General features: G+C 47.3%; 1 protein-coding gene across 1 annotated transcript; it reads left to right on the top strand.

Moving 5' to 3' along the window:
- Positions 1-493: 493 nt before the first annotated feature.
- lrrc52 (leucine rich repeat containing 52) lies at positions 494-10,527 on the top strand (the record flags this gene model as incomplete). Its single annotated transcript, XM_079267803.1, has 2 exons — positions 494-1,142; positions 10,202-10,527. 2 exons carry the CDS (start codon positions 494-496, stop codon positions 10,525-10,527), a joined length of 975 nt encoding a protein of 324 aa, XP_079123929.1.
- Between the last annotated feature and the right edge of the window lie 16,778 nt (positions 10,528-27,305).

Genomic DNA, 27,305 nt, shown 5'->3' with positions numbered 1-27,305 from the left:
GACATACAGCGGGGAGTCTACATCCAGCATTTTTGGATTCTTTTGTCATGGCATTTGTTTGGAAAGTAAATAAACAACGCACTCTGCAGGAGACAACTCATTCCCAAAGATGAGTCACCGACAACATCCAGAGCTCTCTGTGGTCTTCACACGCGGGACGAAGTCCGGTAAGCTGCGCGATCCTCACGCACAGAGCGAGAAGCGTCTCTCGGTCACCTTCTGAAAGAAAGGAAAAAAGAAAAATGTCTCGTTGCGACGAGCGTCGCGCGCCAGAGCGCGTGTGAGTGACTGACCGATAGTCTTTCTGAGAGAGAGAGAGAAAGAGAGGCTGGATATAAACAGCAGCCGGGCTTCCAGGCAGCGACAGCCAGACACTCTGAGCAGCCCCCTCGCGTCTCTCTCAGCTCCGCACACCCATGCAGGATGCCCGGAGAGCGCCGGGGAGTCCTGGTCCAGCTCAGCCCGAGTTCATGACGCTCTGGGTGGCCTCGTCATGCGTCTCTTGCCCGAGCCCAGCGCCCAGTCCCTCCGGCTCCTCTTCCTCTTTGTCTTCGTGATGGGGGTGACCCCGTCTCCGGCTCTCACGGCCGGCTGCCCCGACAGATGCGTGTGCGACGACCAGCTGGTGGTCCAGTGCGCCGGGCAGGAGCTCACCCGGTTCCCCAACGACCTGCCCCTGGCGACCCGGCAGCTCATCATCTCCAACAACCGCATCGGGGACCTTCCGGCGCTGCAGCTCAACTACCTGTCCGATCTGGTCTATCTGGACTGCAGCAACAACTCCCTGACCGAGATCTCCGAGTCCACCTTCGGGAATTTGCGGAAACTCGCCTACCTGGACCTGTCGTTCAACACGCTGCTGCAGATCGAGGACCGGACTTTCGGGCCCCTGGCGTCCCTGGTGATGCTGCGGCTGACGGACAACCCGAGTCTCGGGGAGATCCACCCGGACGCCTTCTCGGAGAACATGGCTCTGCAGGTGCTGGACGTGAGCCGGAACAACCTGACGGCCCTCAACATCAGCAGCCTGATCGCCCTGCCCACTCTGCGGTCCCTGGGGCTCAGCGGGAACCCGTGGAGCTGCGACTGTGACACGGAGGACCTCTGCCTCTGGGTGCAGATCGAGGGCTTCAAGTTCCAAGGTGAGGATGGATGAAGTCAACACATAGTTGTCAGTGTCACACACACACACACACACACACACACACACACACACACACACACACACACACACACACACACACACACACACACTATAAACTATCAAAAATAAGATGATTTATTGTCTTAAAAGACCACATCCCAAAAAGTGGCGTGTAAAACGAGGCCTGTTCCTGTTCAGGTGTCGGCCTCTGACCTCCTGCAGGTGGTCTCTTGTCAGTTTGGCTCTGGAAGCGGGGATCCTCTGTTCCTCTATACGCCTGTACGAGCCAGAGACGCTCCAAGGTCTCATCGTTTGTTATTGTCACAACGGCTCATTTTAGATAATGTGATTGTGGGCGCTCGTTCAACTCAGTCAACTCACAGTGGGCCACTTATGGCCCCCCTCCCCTTTTAGTTTGTGCATATGTATGCATGGCCACAAGTTGACTCTCTCTCTCTCTCTCTCTCTCTCTCTCTCTCTCTCTCTCTCTCTCTCTCTCTCTCTCTCTCTCTCTCTCTCTCTGCCAGACACACACACACTCGGACTCCAGAGCGAATGGTTTGACCTCAGAGTCAGAGCAATCCGAAGATGTCTGTCCCTCCGCAACACAATCCGCCCTTCACGTCTCAATAATGTTTCGAGTTTAACCCAACGAATCAGCACACTTGTGTTACGCTTATTTGGAAACCGTCGCCGTCTATTTGATGCTTTGCTGGTAGAAGTTAATTCCAGGTGAACTGGTCTTGAAACAGTGTCTGAGAACATCACATTGATCTTACTGCATTGCCTCTCTCAGATAATGCTGAGAGGATGATTTTGTCCTTTTGTACCTGTTTTTTTTCTCTTCTCTTTCTGGCTAGCCTCTCCCATCTGCACACTTGTACAAACACACACACACACACACGGCATGTACCTGTGTGTGCGCTGGCGCTCCCACCGTCGTGCGCTTTCAGTCCAGATGGTTGATGATGATGCTCAAAAAAGCTGGACTCCTATCTCCCGTTCAGGACAGCGTGTTCGTGTGGTGTGTGTGTGTGTGTGTGTGAGTGTGTGTGTGTGTGTGTGTGTGTGAGTGTGTGTGTGCTAGTGACTCACTACAGTCAAGTGTGTGTGAGTCAGTGTGTGATCTGGAGGAGAGGAGACCCTGAGGCCGGGGCTTGTGGGAAACAGGAATGAGATTACTGTAAGGAGACGAGGGGCTTGAGATGGAAGGCCACTTGAAGACAGCAGCTCCCCAAAGTAGTTATCCACCTTCACACCGCACTGAAGTACGCTCAAGAACTGGCACACACACACACACACACACACACACACTGTACGCACTCTGCTCTGCTGTTCATACCACTAGAAGCCCAGTACTTACACAAACACATTTCTGCATAAAAGGAAAATGTTCTAAGAGAAGGGCTTTTGAATCGTAAGTGACACAACACACCGGCAGCTTATTGTTTCGCTTTGTCCTGTTTGAGTCACAGCTGATAATCACAGCCCGTACATATATATAAGAAGTGGACGTCGTCACCGTGACGTCACCCACTGGTTTGTGGACTACGGTTTAGAAGCCTCGAGTTGTTGTCATTATGGCCGCCGCCATCTTGGTTTTTTTCTGCAACCAGAAGTGACACGGGAGGGTGGAGCTAAGTCCAACCCAACGCTGCATGCAATTTTTAGGCGACAAAAGATGCGACAGTGAACTTTCATGACCTGTAAACAAACTGTGAAAGGGTTAAAGTTCTAAGAGAAAAACTCCCACACCGGACAACGCTGCGGTAGCAGGAGGCGCCCCCTGATGGACATTAGAGAGAATGCAAGTTGAAGGCACTTCACTTGTCAGATTGGAGGTTGTCGTTCCAGTTGTGATGTCTTATTACAGCATTGTCTTGTGTTTGCTCTAGTGTCTCAGTAAGTTTACTCTTCAAAGTCATCGTGTGGCTCTTCAGGGAAGCAGCGAGCTTAGCAGGTGTGTTTCAGTCGTGTGGGGGAGGAAGTGAGAAAGTATAATATTCTATATATTGTAAATAGAATAACAAATATAGAGGCAAACGTGTCGTTCATGGGGGAAGTTCGCCAATCCTGGGGGAACGAAACGAGCCAGGTCTGTCCTCCCTGTTAAAAGGGAATTGCCTGCTTGCCATCACGAATATTTTTTACAAAAACAATCTGTCAAATGACAATGTAAAAACAATGTGACGATGTGAAAGAGGTGAGCATCATCCTCTGAATATGCAGCTCTCCTCAAAGCCTGTTATTTAGCTGTCCGGCTGCCATTTGACTGGTTCTCTCCCCACTTTCATAGAGCTGTTTTCAGAGAAAAAAGCTCTTAAAAGCTCCTGTACACTATCTGCTCAGCTCCAAACAGCAGACAGAAACTCAGCGAGGGACTCGCTGCTGCACATAGCGCAGCATTTAGCAGCTAAAGAGACAGATATTTCACTCAGGAGTTGGTGGAGACCAAAAAAGAAAACAGTCGATTTGGCTCCTGTGGAGTTCAGTGAAGGTAACTGTGTCTTTGAACACTCGCATGTGTTTTTTGGGGGGGGGGGGGGGTATTTCTGGCTGCTCGTCGGTGGCCTGGACAGCTCACAAACCCAGAGGCAAAGAGCCAAAGCGGAGGGCCACGCACCGGGCAAGAGTTAAATATTCATAAAAAGAGAAAGAGAAGAGGGCCACGGGTTCAGCGACCGGGAGGAATTAGAGGTTTTTACGCCACTTGAACTTGATTCATCCTAAAATGAAAGCGAATCGTTGATGACTTGAGAGACGAGATCAGAGGACGAAAGAATAGAGGACGGAAAAGACGAGAGAAGACGGGGGAAAAAACTGGGCAAACAGATTAAGACGGACTTTTGCAACAGAGAGATGCAGAGAGTGGGAGAGAAGACAAAAGCGTCGTCTGCGCCCCAGATCTGTCACTCCGTTAAAACATTTATTATGACAAGGAGGCATCGACTCAATTTAATACAGGTAGATGATACATTATTCATCAGCTGGAACGATTCCTCGGACCCATCTGGTGCGGAGAAGCGGATCAAATTCAGCCGGCCTACTTGTGTGGTGTGGCCTGCCGATGTTTTTTAGGTCTCTGTTCTGTGCATTTTATTTCCGAAACCAAGATTGATGAGACGCTCGTGTGGGTGTGTTTGTGATGTGATCACCTGAGGCACGGAGGCGAGGTCGCTCAGGTGTGTGAGACAGTGTGTGTGTGTGTGTGTGTGTGTCCACCCAACATGCGAGCCAAGAGAATGCAATTGGAAAAGGGAAGGGGAGAGTGCAAAGATGACAGAGCAAAACTGAGAGAAATGGAAGGACATAGAAGAAGAAGAAAAAGAAGAAGAAGAGAAATAGGGTGATAAAGGCTGAAGGGAGAATACATGTTAAGCGTGCCAGAGTGGGAATGAAAAGCGTGAGGTGATAAAGAGAGGACTGATAAGCGATTGAGGGAAGAGGAGAGAGAGAGAGAGCTGTTGCTATCTGACCTTCACTCGCTCTCTCTCTCTCTCTCTCTCCACTGATCCTCCGCCAGAGGAAGAAGGGATCTAATGGAGAAATGATGGAAAGGAGGGTGGCTGTAGTCTGAGTAATGCCGTATTTGAGAGGAGAGGAATCAGAAGGCGTGTGTCGTTCAGCCCCGTGGTGGATGTGATGGAGAAAAGGTCAGCTATTCTTAGTCCTAGCCAAACCCCCGTATGGTGCGTTTAAACGGCGAGGTGCTGGAGCTGCGCCAAGAGGGGAGGGGCCTAAAAAGTCTGACGTCCAGTGAGCAGTCGCCTGTAAAATATAGTTTGGAACATGTCCACACTGTAACCGGTTATTTGAATGTCTATGGTTAAATGTTGATGAATGCACATGTGGTTGTTGAAGCAGATCCTGTGAAAGAGAGGGTTGAGTTCCTGCACACTGACACCACAGAGTTCATCATGTTTCGGTCACGGACCTTCGTCAGCAACGACGACGAGCTAAAACCAAACGCTACAACAACGAATCAAACGTGGAGCCAAATCCTAAACAACCGAGACAATAATCACATTCGTCATTGGCACAAATGTCCGAAAAATGACACAAGCAATATGTGTCAAAACCCCCAAATCAGAAACAAAAATATAAATGTTTTTCTCACATATTGTGCGTAAAGAGCGAAGGACAGCTGTCCGAAACTTAGTTTCATTATAAGACATTTAACTTAGCTGTTTTATGATTTTTTAAATGACTTTTTAGGCCTTTATTTGATAGTGATCATGGAGAGAGACAAGAAATGTGAGGATAGAAAATAGTGGAATGCAAAAACAGATCTGGCCAGCCCGGAATCAAACCGACTCGCTGCTCCGAGCATTTGCGCCCACATGGTGTGCGTCCTATTCCCGCTCGGCTATTTGAGTCACCCCCTTGACTCATGTTATTTACAGGGACGATATAAAGGCAATGAAGTATGTGCATGAATGTGAGCTATGAGTTGACAGTCAGTTCACCTCTCGGCGTTCTGGAGTTTGGTTTCTGGCGTTTTGCCGGGAACACTCGTTGACCTCTTGCAACAAACAGCGCGTTGGGCATCGACGGCTTTGTGCTGGTGGACCGCCGGTAACCTCAACGTCCGGACGCCTTCTGACCTGCAAAACACCAAATCTGCCCGTTATCATCGTATGTGGCCACAAATAAAAACCTCATCGGATCCTATTTTCGGGAAGCCGGCATCCACAGGGAGGTCAGAGGTCAAGGTTCGGTGCAGAGCGCCTGCACAGGAGCAATTGCTTGAGCTCCTGAGTGTATACCCTCCACCTCCCCCTCTACATGAGACCACCTCTCATGCTCTGCAGACAGTTGACCACCGTGTTTGTGCGCTGATTATGAGGCAGTGGGCCCCTGGGCACAGACATGGGGCCCCACCGCCTCCGCTACAGTTGTTTAGCCTCTGCCCCTTTGTAGTCGTTACTTATCGGACAGCGGTTGTGTGTCTTTGGTCATTTTGAGTCTCTTTGTAGTTGTTTTTTTGGTTGCTTTGCCTCTTTCTGTCGTCATATAGCAAGTCTGTGTGGTTGTTTTGAGTCACTTTGAAGTCGTTTGCGTGTCTATGTAGTTCCTTTGAGTCTCTTTGTAGTTGTTATGCGTGTCTTTGGTCATTTTGACTCTCTTTGTAGTTGTTTTTTTATAGTTTATAGTTTTCTTTGGTTGTTTTGCCCCTTTTGGTACTCGTTTTGCATGTCTGTGTAGTGGTTTTGTGCCCAGTAGGCCTGTACAGTCATCCATCCTCGACCATGTTGTTCGTCCTGTCCCGGAGGAGAAAACAGGGCAGAGACGACAGTCAGACAGTAACTAACCGAGAGAGAAATGCTGCCAAAGATTCATGTTCAGAGCAGACTCTCGTCGTAACAGGGCAAAGTGGGGGGGCAACCCGTATCCGTCTTATGCTGCAGCATTTTGTTGGCAGTGCGTGTTTAAGGTGCAGGAATATGGAAACTGCAGTGCAGCATGCAAGCGTGCAAGTGTGAATTCTTCAAGGCTGCAACTACTTTCCTGAGACTGCAGGAATCAGACGACACATTCAGGCTGCAGGAACAGAGAGGACGCACTCATCTTTATCTCCTTATTTTGACTTTCTTAATCTAATTTATGCATTGAGTTTAGCTCCTGAGGTACTCGTCTCCTTTCCATTTGGTGGTATTATTATAGTGCTGCGCATGCAGAGACTTAAAGATAGTTCATGAGTGTTGTAATTCTCTGTATGTAGACGGAAATCGGTGCCACAGCAAGTTGAAATCAGGGTACATTTTAGCTCAAGTTGGCAAACACTTGCAGAGACTCTGTCCAAACTCTCAATCATGAAGTCTGGGCTCTTTTAAAAACATTTTAAAGACAGATTTACAAAACGACATCTTTGAACAAGTGCCTCACAAGCAGCCACAGAAAAGCACTTCTGACTGAGGAACGACGGGCCGGTGGGGAAAAAACAGGCACAAACAGGGAGAATGTGAAGGGCTTCCTGCCAGAACGACGTCTGAGTGGTTTCCCAGCCTGAGTGATGGGACGAGTGGGAAAACACTGAGTGACAGAGAAACAGACGGTGAGGCTGAACGCAGAGTGAATCATCCCGGCTGCCACCTCTTCCTGTGTTCTTCAGTCATGCTCAAATTATTTTCTCTTATCTCTGCTCGTCCGAGGCAATTCTCTCTCAAATGCAGCCGGAAATGCTCTTTGGCAACGGACAAAAAAAAGTGTTTGCAGTGTGAAATTCAGAATTCTTGTACCTGATAGATTTCCGTATGAATTATCGGCCAATAATCAAAAGATCAATAAATTGTTGTAAATTGTAATCCGGGATTCAATCTTCCTTTTGCAAAGGAACCTTTTTTTAGAACTTCAGCTACACCTGCCAAGTTGTGGTTGAAAGTTGTTTTGGAGATTTGTGCCGGCATTCATCACGCTTCTCTTTGAGAGGAGACAAGAACTGTGGACAAAGTCTGGGTTGGTGCAAGGTGCTGGAAAACAGTGACTGAGAGCCAAACACCCCGAGGGACCTGCTTGCTGTTGTTTGTGTCTGTAACTCACTGCTCCAGCATTCAGCGATGCATGCTATGTTTGTAAGAGGTAACAGGCAGTAACCTCCCTGCACACACACACACACACACACACACACAAACCTCACACCTGTCCTGAGGCAAGCTTGCAGTACACACAAAAAGGGTCATATTATGGACACAGAAAATAGGAAGAGACAGAAACAAGAAGGACGAAACAAACCAAAGACTGAAAGCCAGCCGTTGTTTTTCAAAGTGGTGCATGAGCCTCTCTCTCGCTCATCTCATGATTATTTGTTGACTTGAGGAAGTGCGCTGAAAGTGAGACGAGGAGAGGCAGAGTAGAAAGGGAAGCCTCTGCATGTCCTTCCTCCTACCGAGGGAAACTGGGTTAAGATAGCGTGTCTGCCGTGTCTGTCTCCTGGATCATCCTCGGTTTGTCTGTTGCTACTGAAGAGCTGCACACTAGCGCATCAATAATCACGAATCACCAAAACCACTTCCATGATGTTCCCTGCTCACTCAATAACCCGCCTGCTACTTCCCAGATACCTGATCTACTGTGTGCATAGTCCTTCTCAGGCCGTTCGCTCACACCACATCATGTCACAAACTGTAAATGTCCTCACATTATAGAAGGTGAATGGAAAAATGGTGGGAAAAAATGGAAAATGGAAAATCAAAAGCATCTGAAACCTCGTGCAAGACTCGCTGGCCGACGACCGACTGAACCTCAACCTTCTATTCGATGCATAACCTTAACTTTATGACCTCAACTCTCGAGAGACGTCGCAACTTGTGTTTTACCTTCTGGACACGACTCAGAATGTCGTGGCGTGATTTGGAGCCAAGAGGCCGCGCAGTAGTGAACGAGCGGCAGTATCCAGGCCCCGCCCATACACCGCCACAACCAATCGCGAGCCGAGCTCGTTAGCGAGAGAGAACCACAGCTGTCAATCGTGACGTCAAACACACTTTTTTTTATGGCGCCAAAAAACTCATTAAAACCAAGGTAATGGGAAAAATGAACACTTACAGTACAGTAGTGTGATAAATACTACTTTGATTGGATTCTAACCTGTAAACCATTTCAAATCAATCATTGCATACTTCCTGCTTCCTCCTCATCTGTTTGTTTTGTGTTTGGGTCAATCCACTGTTTGCCGCTCTCCAACTGTCTCCTTGGAATGTGAGACAACGTCTCCCCGGAGAGCCGATCGTTAGGTCGGTATTGATCAAGAACCTTATCAAACCCCTGCACATGTTCTGTGGACGTTTTCCTCCACAGCCTTGTCAAAACACCAGCTTGATCGAACGAGTATTTTTAACCCTTGCAGACGTACAGTCGGAGTAATCAGACTATTCAGCCTCGGGGTTACAGTTTATTAGGGGAATAAAATCCATACGAATTGAATTAAAGGGTTTAAGTCAGTTATGTGTACTGTAGGTACAGAGACCAAACTGGGCTCGGAGTCCTTGGTTTCATAATCGATTCACAATTGCGCGCTGAAGCGTTTTCCCTTCAACTGCTCACAAAGCCGTGGCAAGTATTAGTCAGAAGTATAGATCATATCATACAATTAAGCAGCGAGGTTGGGAGCGAAGGAGCATGGGAATTATCCTGAAACGAGAGATGAAGTCAGATGAACAGCGCGTACCGTATCCTGCGCTCCTCTTATCTCTGAGATACGTAGAGCCTCTCTTCTCTTTTCTGAACACTCTGCATTCACACTAGTTCATATATGTGAGGGTGCTGTACATTCTCATGCTGCAAAGCCACTGTAGCAGAGTGAAAGCATGCGGCGCGGCACAATAAGCGCTGCTTGAGGAGCTCTGGAGGAGCTCTGGAGGAGCTCTTGAGGAGCTCTGGAGGAGCTCTGGAGGAGCTCTGGAGGAGCTCTGGAGCTCTGACGCTGAATCCCCACCCGGCCCCTGCAGCCTTTGACCTCTCTCTCTTGTTTTGACCGGCCTGAATACACACTTTACAGTGTGTGGTGTTTCTGCCTCCCTGTGCGGTCTGAAGTCACACCGGCTCGTTATCATATTGCTCATTATGAACGACAGATGTTTTGTCGGGGAAAACACTCATCTCTCTGCTGCTGCACAGGGATTTGTTGGTGTTGTTGGTGTTGGTGATGTGTATGAGAGGGTGGGAGGGCTGGTGTGTCAGATATTTGCATTCATGTCTGCTCACCTTTCTGTGCATGTGTGTGTGTGTGTGCAGCATAATGATGTTGCCATGTCCTAGACACCAAAGACCTACATTACCCAGAGGAAATCTATAGCGTCTCACGGGATCATTTATCACAAAGGTTATCGCTGCATGGATAACGGCTGTGTGTGTGTGTGTGTGTGTGTGTTGTACACCTTTTTCTCTAGAGTAATTACATCCTTTTTCTCCCTTGCCTCTCCTGATGCTCTGCCCTTCATCTTCCACCATATGTACTGATTATTCTTTTATGCTCTATCTTTCCTCATTGATCTCCTCCCTCCTCGACCCTCTCTGCCTCCTCATTCCCTCCCTCCTCTTCCTCTCCTTCACCTCCAGACGAGGGCCAGACAGTTTGCCACAGTCCCCCAGAGCTGGCGGGCCAGCGGATGGCGGAGGTCGGCATGCAGCTGCGGGCGGACTGCCACCAGGGCCTGGGCTACTGGGACTACCTCTTCTTCATCGCCATCGGCTTCGTCATCTTCTCGGCCGGCACGGTGTCGGCCTGGGTGATGGGCGTGCTCATGGTGCTGTACGAGCGCTACAGCAAGAGGAAGAGCGAGGAGCAGGACAGCAACGACGAGGACGACAGGGGAGGGATGGGCGGGGGAGGAGGAGGAAACCAGGGGAACGGGGACCTGATCAAGCCTGGCATGCAGGTGTGACAGACTGACGTGAGAGGAGGAGAGGAAGAGCCAGAAGTGATGAGAGGACTCTGAGACCAAAGGCCCTGCAAATGAACCAACATCTGACTGTCTCTCTGTGTTACAGATTTAGATGTTGCGAAATGCTCTTCACCATATTGGACAGAAAGTGTGCGTGTGCGTGTGTGTGCGTGTGCGTGTGCGTGCGTGTGTGTGTGTGTGTGTGTGTGTGTGTGTGTGTGTGAGAAAGACAGACAGACAGAGACAGCAATAAGGATGACTATGCCTTCACTTCAGGAGTACAGAATGACCTCTGAGATTATTGAGAGCAATAACCCCCATACACACATACACACACACACACACACACACACACACACACACACTTCCCATCTCAGCACAGATCCTCTTCGGAGCTGCTGGTTTCTCCGAGTGGGCGGATGTACCTGCATACTATGTGAAGTGCTCTTGCGTAACATTCTGTAAATAATAATTATAACAAGTTGTGTTACGTGAGACACACACACACACAGTACATTAATATACATTAAAATGTATTGGGGCTCACAAAGAGAGTGATGCCTTATCTCTGCTATAATAAAACAAAATAGTACATTTCGGCATTAAGATGTGAATTTCCTGGATGCCTTAAGGCGACTGACTTGAAATGGTGAACAGTCACTGTTGTCTCCTACAGACAGAATCTGTCCAGAAAACGTTTAGGGATATGATCGAATGTAAAAACGAAGAATGAACTACTTCTACGGCTCACTGCTGGTGGGATTAACAGGAAGTTTAAAGGCACCCTGTGGAGTTTTTAACCGCTACTGTGGCCTCATGGAGCAGTCTTTTGAATGGCAGCTCCTCGGTTTCATGCCGTGGATCTGATTAACAGTCGGTGGAGGAAACATGCACCTAAGCAATGCGTGTTTCAGAATATTTACATAAAATCAGACATGCCAATGTCATAAAAGGAAAGGAACGCTTTCAACACACTTCTCAGGCCTCAAGGACACAAATAAATGCATTTATGTGATACATTCTGAATGTAAACATCAATGTCTTTGTGGACAAGAAAACTCCGCAGGATATCTTTAAAGAGCAACTTAACACCCCCCTGAAAATGTTGTTTTCGCTGACGTGGAGCGTTTTTCACTTTGCTTCTGTGACGTCACTTGTGCAACAGAGCAAACTTCTGACCAAGTTTCCATTCAAATGCTGTGCAAAGTTTACCTGACTTTCAAGAAAAACGTCAAAAGAAAATGCATGTTTCCATCGACTACGGTTTTGTTGGTGCAGAGATGTCTCCAGTCAGATGCCATCAACCCATTGCGAAAGTCCTTGCAGGCTGGACGTCAGCGTGCAGCCCAAGTTTTGTGCGTTTTCCTGTGGATTCAAAGCATATGAACAGGCAGACTGCGCATGCTCCGGTTTCTTTCCACACTGCAGTTTAGCTGGTGGTGTATGCACCTCCACCTGGTTTGCCAAGAAGAAGACAACAAAACAGAAGCTTGTTTTGAGGAGATGCTGTGCCCACACGTCCCCTCATTTGTCTCAAAGGACAAACAAAGACAAACAAATGATGTTGAAGCCCTGGCAAAACAACGTTACGGTGCATCACCGTCACCCACTGGAGTGGAGTGTGGTTCAGGAAGTGAGCATGCGTGGAACGCCGGACCATATGGAAATATGGCATTTCCATATTTCATATGAGGAACGTTAAAGTCTCCTCATCACTCCGCACCAATCTCCTTTTGTCTATTTTGTGGCGTTGAAGCGTCAGTGGATTTTAAAATCACATCCTTCATGTACATCATCCTGAAATTGATAAGTCTGTTTTCAATGCGTCCCATTTAATTTATCTATTTTTTTGTGATTTTTTTCGGAAGTTCCACTTTTTTTTCTTCTTTGAATTGAAAATGTGCATCAGAGCAGGAGGATGGAAACAGACTTCTTGAGGTGGTCAGAGGTGAAACAGACCTGATTGGTTCAACCAGAGAGGGCAATGAAACTGCTTTTCAGCCTGGTGCTAAGCTAATGGTTAAGCTCATTCCACCGTGAAGACGGGGGCAGAAGAAGTCAACCTATAGCGACACTATGCGACTACATCAGGTGTGAACTGTGCGTGTGTTTATCTTGGCGTCTCTGTGTTATTGAGCCTCTCTGCCGTCGTTCTACCCGGTCTTCCGAACCGCCGTGGTTGTAGAAGTGGGACAGGTTGACTGTGGCTGCACGTGAAGACGGCATCATGGTGATTGAGTCGGTCGTACGGCTGACGATGACTCGACACTATGTGACTGGGAGCCTCGCTTGATTGCCCTCGTGTTACAGTTGAGCACATGCAGGCCGCAGTCTATGGCCCGGCTGCCAGAGTGGAAGTGGAAGCCTCTGGAGTAGTAGTAGTGGTGTGTGTGTGTGTGTGTGTGTGTGCGTGACTGTGTGTTTGAGCTGGGCAGAGCCATGAGCGAGTGAGTCATGAGCCCAGACTGATCCAAACCCCCTTTCCTCCTCCATCCTGCTCGGCTTCTCATCATGGTGACAGCTTACAGCGCTGACGGTGCAAACAACAGCAACAGTGTTTCCCCCGAGGGAGAATCGGAGGGAGGGTGCTACGCTTCCCGGCTGTAACCGCCGTCTGAGCGCAGAGCAGCGTGGCGGACGTTAGCTAGCCAGTGGGGCACGCTCTCAGGCACCAGCATGCCGGCCCGGCCACGTCGACCACGTTCAAGCAAGAAGCTCTGATAACAACACACACAGAGGGAGAGTAAGAAGTAGCTTATTGCTGCTATATTAATGCTTTGAATCTCATGTATTGCACCTTTAACGTTGTGAAACGGCACCGTGTGTGTCATTCAACGGCACGTCGTCACGGTTTGAGGCTACAAATACTGAAACAACATCACGGTTGGACTTAGAATAAGTACGTAAACTAAGTTAAATACGTACGGAAACAATGTAACAGGAACACACTTTGCAAACTAACGTAAAGTGAAAAATAGGAAACATTTTGGAAAAGCAATCTACAAGCGTTCCCTCTTACATTTCATACTCCGTCACTAGTTCAGAGCGTAGCACATTCACACGGATGCGTTTACATTGCAGTCAGTTCAGACCACACGGAGCACAACTTAAAAGCAAGATGACTTACAAAATGTCATTCATACACCAATTGGTGAGAGTGGGCTGCATCAACCAAGAATCTCTTGCTCTCTCTCTCTCTCTCTCTCACACACACACACACACACACACACACACACAGAGTCGCCGACATGCATGGTAAATCTCAAGGGCACAGCTAAAGTCTGAGCCGTAGGCCTGAGAACGTTAACACTCCTGTTCTGGTCTCTCTTACCATGCATCACCACATCTCCATCCTCAATCTCACACTGTCATCAGCTTTCACACAATGCAGGCACACGCACCTGGACCTTTGATGCATCTGTCAAATCCTCAGGCTGTCATCATCAGATCATTTGTTCAAGGGGAAGCTGAGGCCGAATGACCCGCTCACTGCTGGTGTCGATCCTTCTTGCGTTACGTCACGTTCATAAAAAGACATTTGACCGACGAGAGTGTGACCTCACGGCTAGATGCATACCTCAACATGTCCTTAAACACAGCGCTTCCTGTTTGGGAAGAGCAGCTATTTTGCTCGGCTGAATGCCAGTTTCACGCTGCCGACAAACAATCGAGCGGTTGGCAGACAGAAGATGTCAGTGCTTTTGGCCAGCAGCAGGTCAGAGGTCAGGGGAATCCTTGTGTTAGCTTGTCACAGGACACAAAATAGAACATGTAGGAGGTGTCCAAGGGTGAAATTGTTATAAGGTGTGTGCAGAGATATTTACAGTGCCTGGAGTGTATACAATGAGCTGCATATGTGTCTGCCAGTGGAAAGGGAGGCCCTTTACCCACAAAAGGTCACTCAATAGACTCAGAATGATGACAACGAGAGTCGAAATGATGACAAAGAGACTCGAAATTACCACAAAGAGACTCAAAGTGAGTACAAAGAGAATCAAAATAACAATAGAGACTCGAGATTACACAAAACAACTACAAAGAAATGTGAAATGACTACAAAAACACACAAAATGACTACAAATAGACCAAACATCTGCAAAGAGACACAGCGACTCACAACTATGAAAAAGAGGAAACTCAACTAAAACAGACTCAAATCAACTTCAAAGAGACTAAAAATGATGACAAAGAATCTCAAAATCACAACACAGACCAATAAACTGACCTCAAAAAGACAACAACCACAAAGTGACACAAGAGGACAACAGAAAGAGGCCAAATGACTGTAACGCCATGTGTCTCGCTCCTATACAGGAGGGGGGGGGGGTCTCCTGTATGTGCCCAGGGGCCCATTGCCTCATCATCCACCCATGAAGACGTTGGTGTGACTTTGTGTGGATTTCTGTCTCTGCTGGAGGAAAGTGAGGTGTATTTTGCGGCTGAGGAGTTCAAAGAAAATCAACGTGTTACTCAGAAAATCATTGCCCGGGGCGGTGATCTGGATGTGGCTCAAGCAAGAGAGGTTGCTTTGTAACTCCCCAACTCCTCTCGCCATCTCTTGACGTGTGTGTGTGTGTGTGTGTGTGTGTGTGTGTGTGTGTGTGTGTGCGCGTGTGTATGGTACATCCGTGCATTATTATTCAGAGGAGGGAACATCATCATCCCACTGTTAGCTTGCAGATGTCCTCAAAGTCAACTGAACTGTCCTCACTGTATTTGTATGTGTGTGTGTGTGTGTGTGTGTGTGTGTGTGTGTGTGTGTGTTCGTCCAATATGGGATTTCTGATAGTGATGCAGATTCCCATAAACCTGCTGATGAACAGTATATTATGTCTTTATTTTGTTGTCTCTTTTAGAGTTTTCTTTCGTTCCGTACACCATGAATCATAAGCAATAAAGAACATAAGGATGCAGAATGGATGAACAGTAGTTTTATAAGACTTTACTTGTGAATACTGAGAGAGTGATTTGAATTATTGTGCTGCAATAGAACAGGAGTTCACGTGAATAAAAACTACGCAGTTAAACATTGTAAGAATTTTTATACCACAAATACTTCTTTTACACATACATGAGTGCTATTAATGCGTCTTGGATTCATTCAGTGTGAACAGTATATGTAGGCACAATTTTACAACAAATTTACAAATTTATAACATTCTCAGCTGTTTCAACTGTTGAAACACGGGGTGGCTTTTATTGTGAAGTTTGCATTTATTATTCATCGGCTTCTTTCTTCAAACAACGTGAGTTTTTGGTTTTTTTGGCTGCCCTGTAAACAGGTACAGCAGTTGGTCTTCTGTTGTATTTCTGACAGAGACGGTATTCAACGAGTGTTTGCTCTAGTATATGTGTTACCACGGTAACGATGAGCCAAATTATCAAAAGGAAATCTTAAAGTCCAACAGAAATAACATTTCGTCATATTTCTTTGTAGTTTAAAGTTACCATCAAAAAGATTTCCATTCCGTTTTCTTTGGCGGCCCCTGTGGCGGTGAGCGGTAATTGCACGTGTCGCCTGTGTGACGTCCGTCAGTTGGCTTTTCTTTTTTTTCCGATTTATCATCGGCCTTTTTTCACCAAAAGCTATTCAGTGTATTTATATTCTGTAATTATTTTGTATTTTGTCCTGGACAACGTTTGCGTTTGACGCATCACAAATCATTTTCAAATGAATCTGCGGAGGTCTGCGTTGGTGTGAATATGTGAATGTGCTACACTCAGAGCAAGTGACTTTGTATGTGAAGTGAAAAAGGAACACTTTGATGTGGGTGTAATGTGGATGGATCAACAGGGCTTTGACCCAGCAGACTGCTCTTTGTGTCCTGTGTGATCCAAATACTTGTGTTTTGTTTTAATCAAGAGTTAATCAAGAGTTTAAAAACGATACTTTATCCAGTTCTCTTTATACATCCAGGAGGCACACACACAGACATACACACAGACACACACACACACACACACACACACACACACACTCACACACACACACACACAGCCACAGCATGTCCACTTCTATAAATGTGTTTCCTGTTTCAGGGACACAATCAGTCTGTCATGTATGACTACATTACTTAAAGATTTGACCCCCTACACACACACACACACACACACACACACACACACACACACACACACACACACACACACACACACAGTGGGCGCTGGGATAGGCTCAGGGGCTTAGAGCAGGAAGCAGAGGCTCACAGATGACTTCAATGCATGCACACATGAATGTTTTCACTCCCCTCTCTCGCCTTTCCTCTCTTTATCTGTAACACCGCGCTCCCACCTGCTTGGCTCACAGCGCTCCACCCTTCCTACTTTCCACTCCCCTCCCCCCCCCACAGACAGGCAGACACAGACAGACAGGCCGACGCAGACAGACAGACAGGCCGACACAGACAGACAGGCCGACACGGACAGACAGCAGACAGACAGGCAGACACAGACAGACAGGCCGACACAGACAGACAGCAGACATACAGGCCGACGCAGACAGACAGGCCGACACAGACAGACAGGCCGACGCAGACAGACAGGCCGACGCAGACAGACAGACAGGCCGACACAGACAGACAGACAGGCCGACACAGACAGACAGGCCGACGCAGACAGACAGACAGGCCGACACAGACAGACAGGCCGACGCAGACAGACAGACAGGCCGACACAGACAGACAGGCCGACACAGACAGACAGGCCGACGCAGACAGACAGACAGGCCGACACAGACAGACAGGCCGACGCAGACAGACAGACAGGCCGACACAGACAGACAGGCCGACACAGACAGACAGGCCGACGCAGACAGACAGACAGGCCGACACAGACAGACAGGCCGACACAGACAGACAGACAGGCCGACACAGACAGACAGGCCGACGCAGACAGACAGACAGGCCGACACAGACAGACAGGCCGACGCAGACAGACAGACAGGCCGACACAGACAGACAGGCCGACGCAGACAGACAGACAGGCCGACACAGACAGACAGGCCGACGCAGACAGACAGACAGGCTGACACAGACAGACAGGCCGACACAGACAGACAGGCCGACGCAGACAGACAGACAGGCCGACACAGACAGACAGGCCGACGCAGACAGACAGGCCGACACAGACAGACAGGCCGACGCAGACAGACAGACAGGCCGACACAGACAGACAGCAGACAGGCCGACACAGACAGGCCGACACAGACAGACAGGCCGACACAGACAGACAGCAGACAGACAGCAGACAGGCCGACACAGACAGACAGGCCGACATAGACAGACAGCAGACAGGCCGACACAGACAGACAGGCCGACACAGACAGACAGGCCGACACAGACAGACAGGCCGACGCAGACAGACAGCAGACAGGCCGACACAGACAGGCCGACACAGACAGACAGGCCGACACAGACAGACAGCAGACAGGCCGACACAGACAGACAGGCCGACACAGACAGACAGCAGACAGGCCGACACAGACAGACAGGCCGACACAGACAGACAGGCCGACGCACACAGACAGCAATGGCAAACGCATGCTACTAAGAACACAAAACCCCAGAAGCACAAGAGCAATGCTAGAGACAAAACAGTTTGTGCTCACACAAGCATTACTGTGTGTGTGTGTGTGTGTGTGTGTGTGTGTGTGTGTGTGTGTGTGTGTGTGTGTGTGTGGGTTGAGCTTGTGTGCTCAGTCTGATCCCGTTATTTCTCCGAGGGCACTCCGTGAGCATGAAGCACAGAGACCATCTAATGCAATAAGTCAATAATACATCCCATCAGTGCTCACACACACACACACACACAGCAGAAAACAGCCTCACAGGGTTAAAGACCAGCGTCGTGTTCTTCTGTTTGAGCCGCTTCATGTCTGTGTAGATTCTGCCTGACATCGTCCGTTCTCACTGTGAACAGCCGGGTGGACAAAGTTGTGATAGAGTTCACTCTCTCGTCTCGTTTGAGGCGAATATGCGTGGAATATTTAAATACAAGCAGCAGAGGTGAAAAGTCAAAAATCAACAACTGTGCATCACTTTCAGCGTGACCCCATTTTGAGAGCTCATACACACACACACACACGCGCACACACACACTCACACACACACGCACACTCACACACACACACGCACACTTTCTAGCGTAGAAGCCTTTCTGTAGATGACATTGTGTGGGAGCAGAGGAGAGTGTAGCTGTCAGCAGGATTCCCTCTGCTTGCTTGCCCTTGAATGGCGCTAAGAAGAGGCTGAGAAGAGAAGAGCAAGGAATCACGTGATGGTTGCACCATGAATGACACAACCCAGTCGCCAGAAAGAAATCTTTGCATTGTACATGTCTGAAAACCCCAGATACGTTGCACGTTAACGATTCTGAATCTAAAATATGTTTCGTCTCACGCTTTCAGAAACGCACAATGAAAATGTAACTTATGACAGTATAACAGCCACTCGCTTTGCTGCGTCATTTGCTCCGCTTGACGGTCATTGTACGACATCACTGTTTCAGACCGGATGCAAAAAGCTAAACATATAATGCCGCGTGGTTAACGATGTGAATCAACTGGCAAGACTTAGGCAACAAAACTACTTGGTTAAGGTCGGAAAAAGGATCATGGTTTGTGTCAAAATAGTAACGCGGCGACGCCACGACGTGACGCGACGACGTTATGGTTGTGAATAAATTACAACCGCCCTTTGCGGACTTTATAACATAACATTACATAACAAGCATAAAGTCAACATTTACTTTTGGTTTCACACGGGACACAAACAACGGTGCCCTGGGTGAAAGTCCTGTGTTTGTTTGACCCAAACATCCCTTATGCTTGTCATTTTACGACGTAACTTTCAATAACGGACGATGTCAAGATTTTTTCCAGGCGACTGGGCTAAAGGACAACACAATCATATTTTGGATAAAACCCAATTCTTACTGGTAAGTAAACTTAACTTGAGAATATCTGAGTAAAAATGACTCACAATTTCTGCGTGCAAATTGTTACCTAGCTTTTTTCAAGTAAATGTTACGACTTTTTTCCAGTGTGGTAACAATCACTGGCCTCATCTCGGTTGTCCGACTTACAGTAGCTCTCCTTTTTCGAGTCTCATCTTTGGCTGTACACGCTCCGACACACACACACGTTGAACACAGCCTATTATTGTATGAATCCACACAGAACTGACTTCTGTATGACTGCCAGTTCTGGCTATTTAAAATCGGCGGTAACTTATATTAAGTAACATTTGCTCTTTTACTGTCATTAAAACGATGTTGAAACCAACGACTGTGGTTCCTGAAACGTGTCGTCTTTGGGTCTTTTTCTGTGTTCCGTCTCCCATACGGTGATGTGCAACAAAGTGCACCTACTACGTCAGCACAATGTGTGTGGATGGAGCGGAAGGAGGGCAGAGAGGTGATTGATTTAGCCTCTGCACCAACGCCCTGGCACTCAAAATGGGATTGAGGGAGGGAGAGAAAAGAGAGGCACACAATGCTGCTGCACCTGTGACCTCACTTAAACCTTGTCAACCCTACACTTCATCTTTCTTGTCTATTCATGTCTTTTTATCTCCACCACCTCTCTAATTCCCATCTTCAGTTCTCTCCACCTCCTCCAGCGTTGTTTCCCTTCCTATTATTTTTCCCACTCTGCCTCTCTCCTTATTTGTCTTCTGCTCTCCTTCGCTTTAACCTCCCTCCCTTATCTCCTCTCTTCTTTTTTTGGCAGGAGCAGCGGTTTTATTATTCAACCTCACCTCTGCCAGGATGGGTCAGCTACTGCAGCGGAGCCTTCTTCACTTGGCACTTATGTGGAGAGAGGGAATTTAAAGCACGCACAGCTGAGGGAGGTAGAAAGAGTGACACACAGGAGGAGAGTTTATCCGTGTACAGTAGGTGAGAAAAGTCCAGCGGATGGTGTAAAATTTGTGTTTTGTGAAAATCTAAAGTAGTGTGTGTGCTGCAGCCTGACTCGGTTAGCGGTGCGTCACTGTAGCCGTGGGCTTTCTCAGGAGGGATGGTGGAGCAGACATGGCACGTCGATGCCAGAATGCCAGTCCTGGTTCTGTGCTGCCAGCTCACAGGAGTCTCAATCGATCCTGACAGCTCAGTGTGTCACCAGGTCACACCGAGGCGGAACAACAAGGGCAAGGATGGGCCGGAATGTGCTCCTCTCATTTTACTATTGGTAACAAGAATTAGAACACAGTTAGGATGCAAAATGATGTAGATTGTTTTATAGCAAATCCTCTAGTTAGTATTTTCTACTGCAGCTCAAGCCTTTTCATATCCAGACAGAAAATTGAGTGTTGCCGTCCGTCTCGGCCTGATTCGAACTTTCTTTGACGCAGTTCATCCGACCGATTCACGCTGCAGTGGTGACAAAAAGAAATCCCTACAACGGCAAAATAGACCATCACTGAAGAGAAACCCAAATCACCTTCCCGTGTTTTTCAAATTGGACCCCAGTCTGAAAGACGGTCTTTGTTATTAGCATCTAAAATTATAAGGAGGGTGAACTTTCAAAATCAGGTGGCAACTTCCGATTCTGAAAATAGAGGCCAATGTGGAAGTACCTTAAACCCGCATTCTGTCTAATGGCCAGCAGGCGACTCCTCTGGTTGTATAGAAGTCTATGAGAAGATGACTCGCCTTCTCTCTTGATTTATTACCTCAGAAAACATTGTAAACATGAGTTTATGGTTTCAATCTCTAGTTTCAAGTCTTCTTCAATACAGCATGATGTTCATTTAGTACATTATGCTCCATTTAGAGTCACACAGACCATAAAGCAGGGGATGCTTTAGGGCGGGGCTACACAGTGATTGACAGGTTGCTACGTTTTTGCTTTAACCGGTTTACAGTGTGTTTTCAGTTCATGGCAGTGAATTGCAACATTTTGTTTTAAACAGCGTTCGGGTGTCCCAGTTTGTGACACAGAGCTTCTGTCAAAAAACAACTTAACCCTGATGACACAATCAGGGTTATTTTTGACATCCCATAGCTCCCACCAGAGCAGCGTGTATATATATATATATATATATATATATATATATATATATATATATATATATAGGGAGCAGTGCTCCCTGTAACGGGAGAATTGATCTTGATGTGTGAAGTCAGGGGGATGCCCCTTTAAAAGACAGATTTTTACCTTGAATGTTTGATGCCTGAGGATGCAGAACGTTTATATCCAGCGATGAAAATAAATCCCAGAGTATATTTATAAAATGACACCCAAATACAAATTTCACCTGCCCAGTCCCAACACAACACAGAATGTACTGATAAGTGAGTCGTGACGAGACACAACGCTTGTGTTTGAGCTCGACAGAAAATGACGGAGAAATTTCTTCTCCGTCATTTTCTTCTCGACCTGCTGACCTGCTGACCTGCTGGCCGTCTGACGGCGAATCTCCCTCCGAGTCTGAACCTTTGAACTTGCAGAGAAACGGGCGGCAAGGTCTGAAGGACTGGGGTTCATGCCTGAGAGGTCATTGTGATGTCCTACAAAACCAGATTCCCACGCTTCACAAACACAACCATGGAGGGCGACGACCAGGGAGAGAGCAGCAGCGAGAGGAAGCGGAGGAATGATGTGAAAGAAAACAGAGAAATCGCATCAGGCAGACAAAACTGTGTCACAGTGACTGTCATCCTCCATTCAAGCGTGGGATCTGACACACAACGGGAACGATCTCGTTTTCCAGATCCGATCGTCTTGCATGAAGACATCTCACTTTTTTTTTTTTTGCATTCGGCTGGTTGTCAAAGGACGAGCGTGTATCTGTGCTGAGCGGCAAACCCGAAGGTGAACCAGCCTCAGATGAAACCTCAGAATAGCAGCTCAGAGCTCCTGTAATAGAGCTCGTCTTCCTCTGAGAGTAACAGCTCATTACCACAGGACCGCCCCCAAAGGACCCCCCCCCCCCCCACATCACCAGCACCTCACCCTTCTCAACACGACCTCACCCCTGAGATGGAGCCACCACATCGTGACACAGCCCCCTCCCCGTAGACCGCTAACCTTTATAATCTCCAAAATAACTCTTCTGTTTTTGTGTTTATACTTTCCTCTCCACCATCACTGCAGTTGCCCCTCTTATGTCAGACACTTGACCATCTTTCTTCTAACTGACTCGCACACACACACACACACACACACACACACACACACACACACACACACACACACACAATGCCTCTGCTCCCCTCTGTCCCCTTGCAGGTTGGCTCTCGTCGGCACCTTTCCTGATTTGGACGGTTTTTGATGAGAATTCCCCACCTCAATCTCTGCTGTTTCTATACTTAACCCTCCCAGGGGCTTCCCAGATCTGCTCTGACTGACTGACTGACACACACACACACACACACACACACACACACACACACACACACACACACACACACACACACACACACAGACAAAAGATGACTGGATCACGGTGGCTGTGATGCACACACTGACACACGAGCGTGCACACTTCGTTGTAGCCTTAATGAGGTCTCATCACGGCTTTTACTTCCTCTCTCTCCGCTCTTTTTTAATTTTTTATTCTCTTCGTCAAGTGTCATCCTTTTCATTCTGGCGCTGCACTGATCAAATTAAAACAGTAGCTGGAATATTCATCAACATAATAAACTAGTTTCTAAGTACTGCTGTGACAGCCTGCGAGTTTGCTTTAGAAGTACACACACACTCTGGAAAGTCATCGATAAGTCGGTCTCTCCATGAATGCAAAGTGTGGGATTTTCTGTCTCATTTGCACGAGTGTATGAGAAAGTGAGGAGAAAGAGTCCCGATGTGGAGGAAAAGTCCTTTTTACGGATACAGCTACATCAGAGGGTCTCGCAGTGAAGGAGGGGGCCTGGATGTGGAGGGGAGGTTTTCATGATTGAAAGGGTTCAGTACATCCAACAAGGGTCATCTGGCACACTGAAAGAAAGTAAATAAGCTTGTCTTCCAAAATATCAAACTTTTCCTTGAAGACTTGAGTTGGTCTGTACCAGGTGACAACCTCCGTGTCTGAAAAGTGAAGTCAATGTGGAAGTACCTTTAACCTGCATTCTCTCCAGTGTCCACCAGGGGGCGACTCCTCTGGTTGTATAGAAGTCTATGAGAAAATGACTCTACTTCTCTCTTGATTTATTACCTCAGTAAACATTGTAAACATGAGTTTATGGTCTCAATCTCTAGTTTCAAGTCTTCTTCAATACAGCATGATGTTCATTTAGTACATTATGGTCCATTTAGAGTCACACAGACCATAAAGCAGGGGATGCTTTAGGGCGGGGCTACACGGTGATTGACAGGTCTTTACCACGGCGTTGTCCGGTCTGAGAGTTGTCCTTGATTTCGTCGTGGGATCATCCAGCGAGGGTCACCTGTCAACCTCAGGAGAAAAACAACAACATTGACTCTTACCCCCGCAATAAAAGATTCTCACGTGCCCTTTTTTTTAAAACTTCAGGCTCAGCACTTTGCGAGGCTGGTTATAGTAGCTGTGTTTGTGTGATGGATGGCCTCTTGATCCCATCCCAGGTAGAGGTGGAGTCTGCCTCCTCTCCGGAGACACTGAATATTTACAGCCGAGTGGAAAACCCACTCAAAGGAATCTAACAGGTTCAGCCCACGCCTTCGAAATTGGACAACGCGGTGGTGTGTGCACGTCCGTCGGCTGCAGAAATAAACAAGACAAACAAGCAACAGTCCCGATGTGCAGTTTCATCTTTCACTGTCGGCTTCCCCGTCTCAGGAGGACACCAGCACTCTGCAACTCCAGCCCGTTTTCCTCCTCTGTCCACGAGGGGCTGATGAGTTCAGCTGTGATTTGTATTGCTTCTCAAGAGACCACAAAGAGCAGATTACTCTGTCTCTCACTGTTATCCATCTTGTACTTTCCTATATTTAACAACCTCCCTGAAGAGAAAAACACACTCTCCCAACCCCGGCACGATGACGTAAACCCTATTCTGTGACTTCAAATGAACGGAGAAGCTGATGTTGCACTGTTTGGCTCATGTTTTGGATCAAAGTCAGGTCAAGTAACAACTACACCTGACATCAATTTGTGACATGAGCAGGCCGTGATGAACTTGGAAAAGAGAAATATCTGATATCATGCTGGAGGCTGCAGCTAAAAACTGCCCTTTCCTTTTTTTTCTGTTTTGGATCAATACGAGGGAGAGTGGAATAAAAGATAGAAAGAAAGGGAGAGGAGAAGAAGTGATGCGATTCTTTGTTTCCTCTACGGGCCTCCCTCATGTTCACTGAGATGCTTCCCTATCGATCTGACATGAGAACTGTGTGTGTGTGTGTGTGTTTGCAGGAAAGAACTCTTTGGAAAATCAGACAGCTTTCACAACTTCTTGTGGAAATGAAGAGAGCCTTGCTGCCCTCTTGAAAGGAAAATTCAATGATTTTCAACCTCAGCTCTGTCTATCCGAGTGATGGCACAAACCAAACGGGATAAAAAGAAATATTTGCTTCTCTCCGCTGATTACTGTCCACGTGTCTTCTAGAATGAGGTCCCATGGGAGACACCGGAAGGGGAGGGGCTTCTATACCTTCATACACTCTAAAAATCTTGCCCACCAGCTTATAAACTTTTTACACAAACTATGTCTCACGCCACCTCGTAGTTCAACGTATCCTCATCAAACGGTTCGTATGATTTCAGCTCGTTACACGCAGACAGTCTTTTGAAAATAAACTTCTTTCCTCAGAGGAAACTACTCAGATCTTTGATGAATGATGTCATGTCCTTTGTAGTGTATCTTCTTATCTCATTTTGTAGTTGACTGCTAAAATGCTGATGACTTACGTCAGTTTCTCTGAGCGAGCCATGAGGACGCGGGTGTGTTTACTCTGGAGTTAGTTGCAAGAAGTATTTGATTCATTGGTAGTGAGATCGGGTTGACCTTTCCAAAGGGGCGTTTTAATACACAATGGATCGCGTCGCTTCCTATTGGACGCCGGACACAGGTTTCCAAAGGCAGCGAGCCGGACGTCCCTGAATTCCATAAAGTAGCCCAGACCTCAACTTCATGCAAAAGAGAAGCGGCCAACGTGACGGTCCGTCTCTTGAAACGCAACTCTGTACTAACAGAATGCCTTGCATGGCTGCTTACATATAATCAATGGTACGCGTCCACGTGAGCGGTCATTTCCACGCGTACCATAAAAGATATAATGTTCACCATCTCAGTTTAGCGTGTTAGCATGCTAACATTCGCTAATCAGCGCTAAACACAAAGTGCAGCTGATTCTGCAGATGTTTAATGATAAAAAACAAAAAAATAGAAGAAATTCAAATTTTGACCTGATGGTGGCGGCAGATGAAAAGTCAGAGGATCACCAAAGTTAATAAAGTTGAGTCTGAGGGGATCTTCAGGGTCTACCCCCTCTTAACATCCTGTAAATATGACTCATTTAAGAGACCTTTCAAATGGTTTGATGTTCTCTTCAATGCATATTTATCTGGGTCAAAATGTTAGAACTCACCCACCAACATCTTTCAGCCCACTGATGTTATACGCCTTGAAGCCTAAACCTTCAAATTTCCAAGAAGGTTTTCTTCTTGTTTTATTTTTTTTGACACAGAGGCTGAAAGGATTATTATCATTCAAACTGCATCTCCCTTCAGTGGTCATTTGAACTGATGGCCCGTGCCACTCGTCACAATGTCCCTGTTACATAGAGATGCTGACTAAACTGACTAAATCTGTCTTTTTCCAGCACAAGTCCATGTCTCCTCAGAGCCGATGTGCTGTAACTATCATATCAAAGCCATCTGTAATTCCAATGCTCGCACTGGTAACTATTTTGTGAGGCCTGCCAGCTCAATGTAGGAGTAGCGCAGAGTGGTTTCTTTGTGCTGTGTCAGATTCAAGTGCTCTCAGAAGTGCGCTCCAGCTGTGTTCCGCACCGGCACTCTAGTTATAAAAAAGTGCATCGAGGCGTGGGAGGAGAGCATTATGTAGTGTCAATATATCAGACGGCAAAAAAAAACATGGCGATATGTTACTCAAGTAAGTGAATAGAGAGGAAGTGTCTGTGAGTAGTTACACACAAAGACACACACACGTGGCCTGGCCTATAACCGTACCTATTTAAAATGCTCATTTCCTCCCTCCCGCAGGTGCCTCACTATGTTTGAAGCTAAATTGCTCGTCATGGCAGGTCAGTCTGAGCCTCGTGGATTCTTCTGTTCTCCCGTTACACTTATCGATGCTGGCCGGTGGACGACACCCGCGGCCTCCTCTTGCGTTCTCAGATGGATTTCCACATCAGCCCGTGGATATTTTAGGCTTGAATGAGCCTTTGACCTGTGACATCTCCATTACAAGGGATATTTTACTCCGTGGTGCTCGCTGACTAAATCACCTGTCCCCAGTCACTCCACAGCAGCCAACGACTTTAAAGAGGACATCATCTGCTCATCTTCAGGTTCATACTTTTATTTTGGGTTTCTACCAGAACATGTTTACACGCTTTAATGTTAAAAAAATACAATATCTTTCTCTATACCGTCTACGTGAATACACCTGTATCCAACGTCTGTCTGAAACGCTCCGTTTTTTGCGCCTGTCTCTTTAAGAGTCCCCGAAAAAAGCCCAGTCTGCTCTGAATGGCTTGTGAGGAAAAACAAGGCGGATCTTTGCAGAAGTATTTTTAAAGCAGTGGGTGGAAATACTGACGAGGGGCGGATATTTAAAATGAGTCTGCATGTGGCAGATGAAGGGGAGCCGAATCCCATTGGCTTGTTGAATTGTAT

The sequence above is a fragment of the Melanostigma gelatinosum genome (genome assembly GCF_949748355.1).
Source record: "Melanostigma gelatinosum genome assembly, chromosome: 4".
In the NCBI taxonomy this organism is placed as follows: Eukaryota; Metazoa; Chordata; class Actinopteri; order Perciformes; family Zoarcidae; genus Melanostigma; species Melanostigma gelatinosum.
Note: the sequence above shows the minus strand (reverse complement) of the source record. Positions and strands in the feature narration are given on the sequence as shown.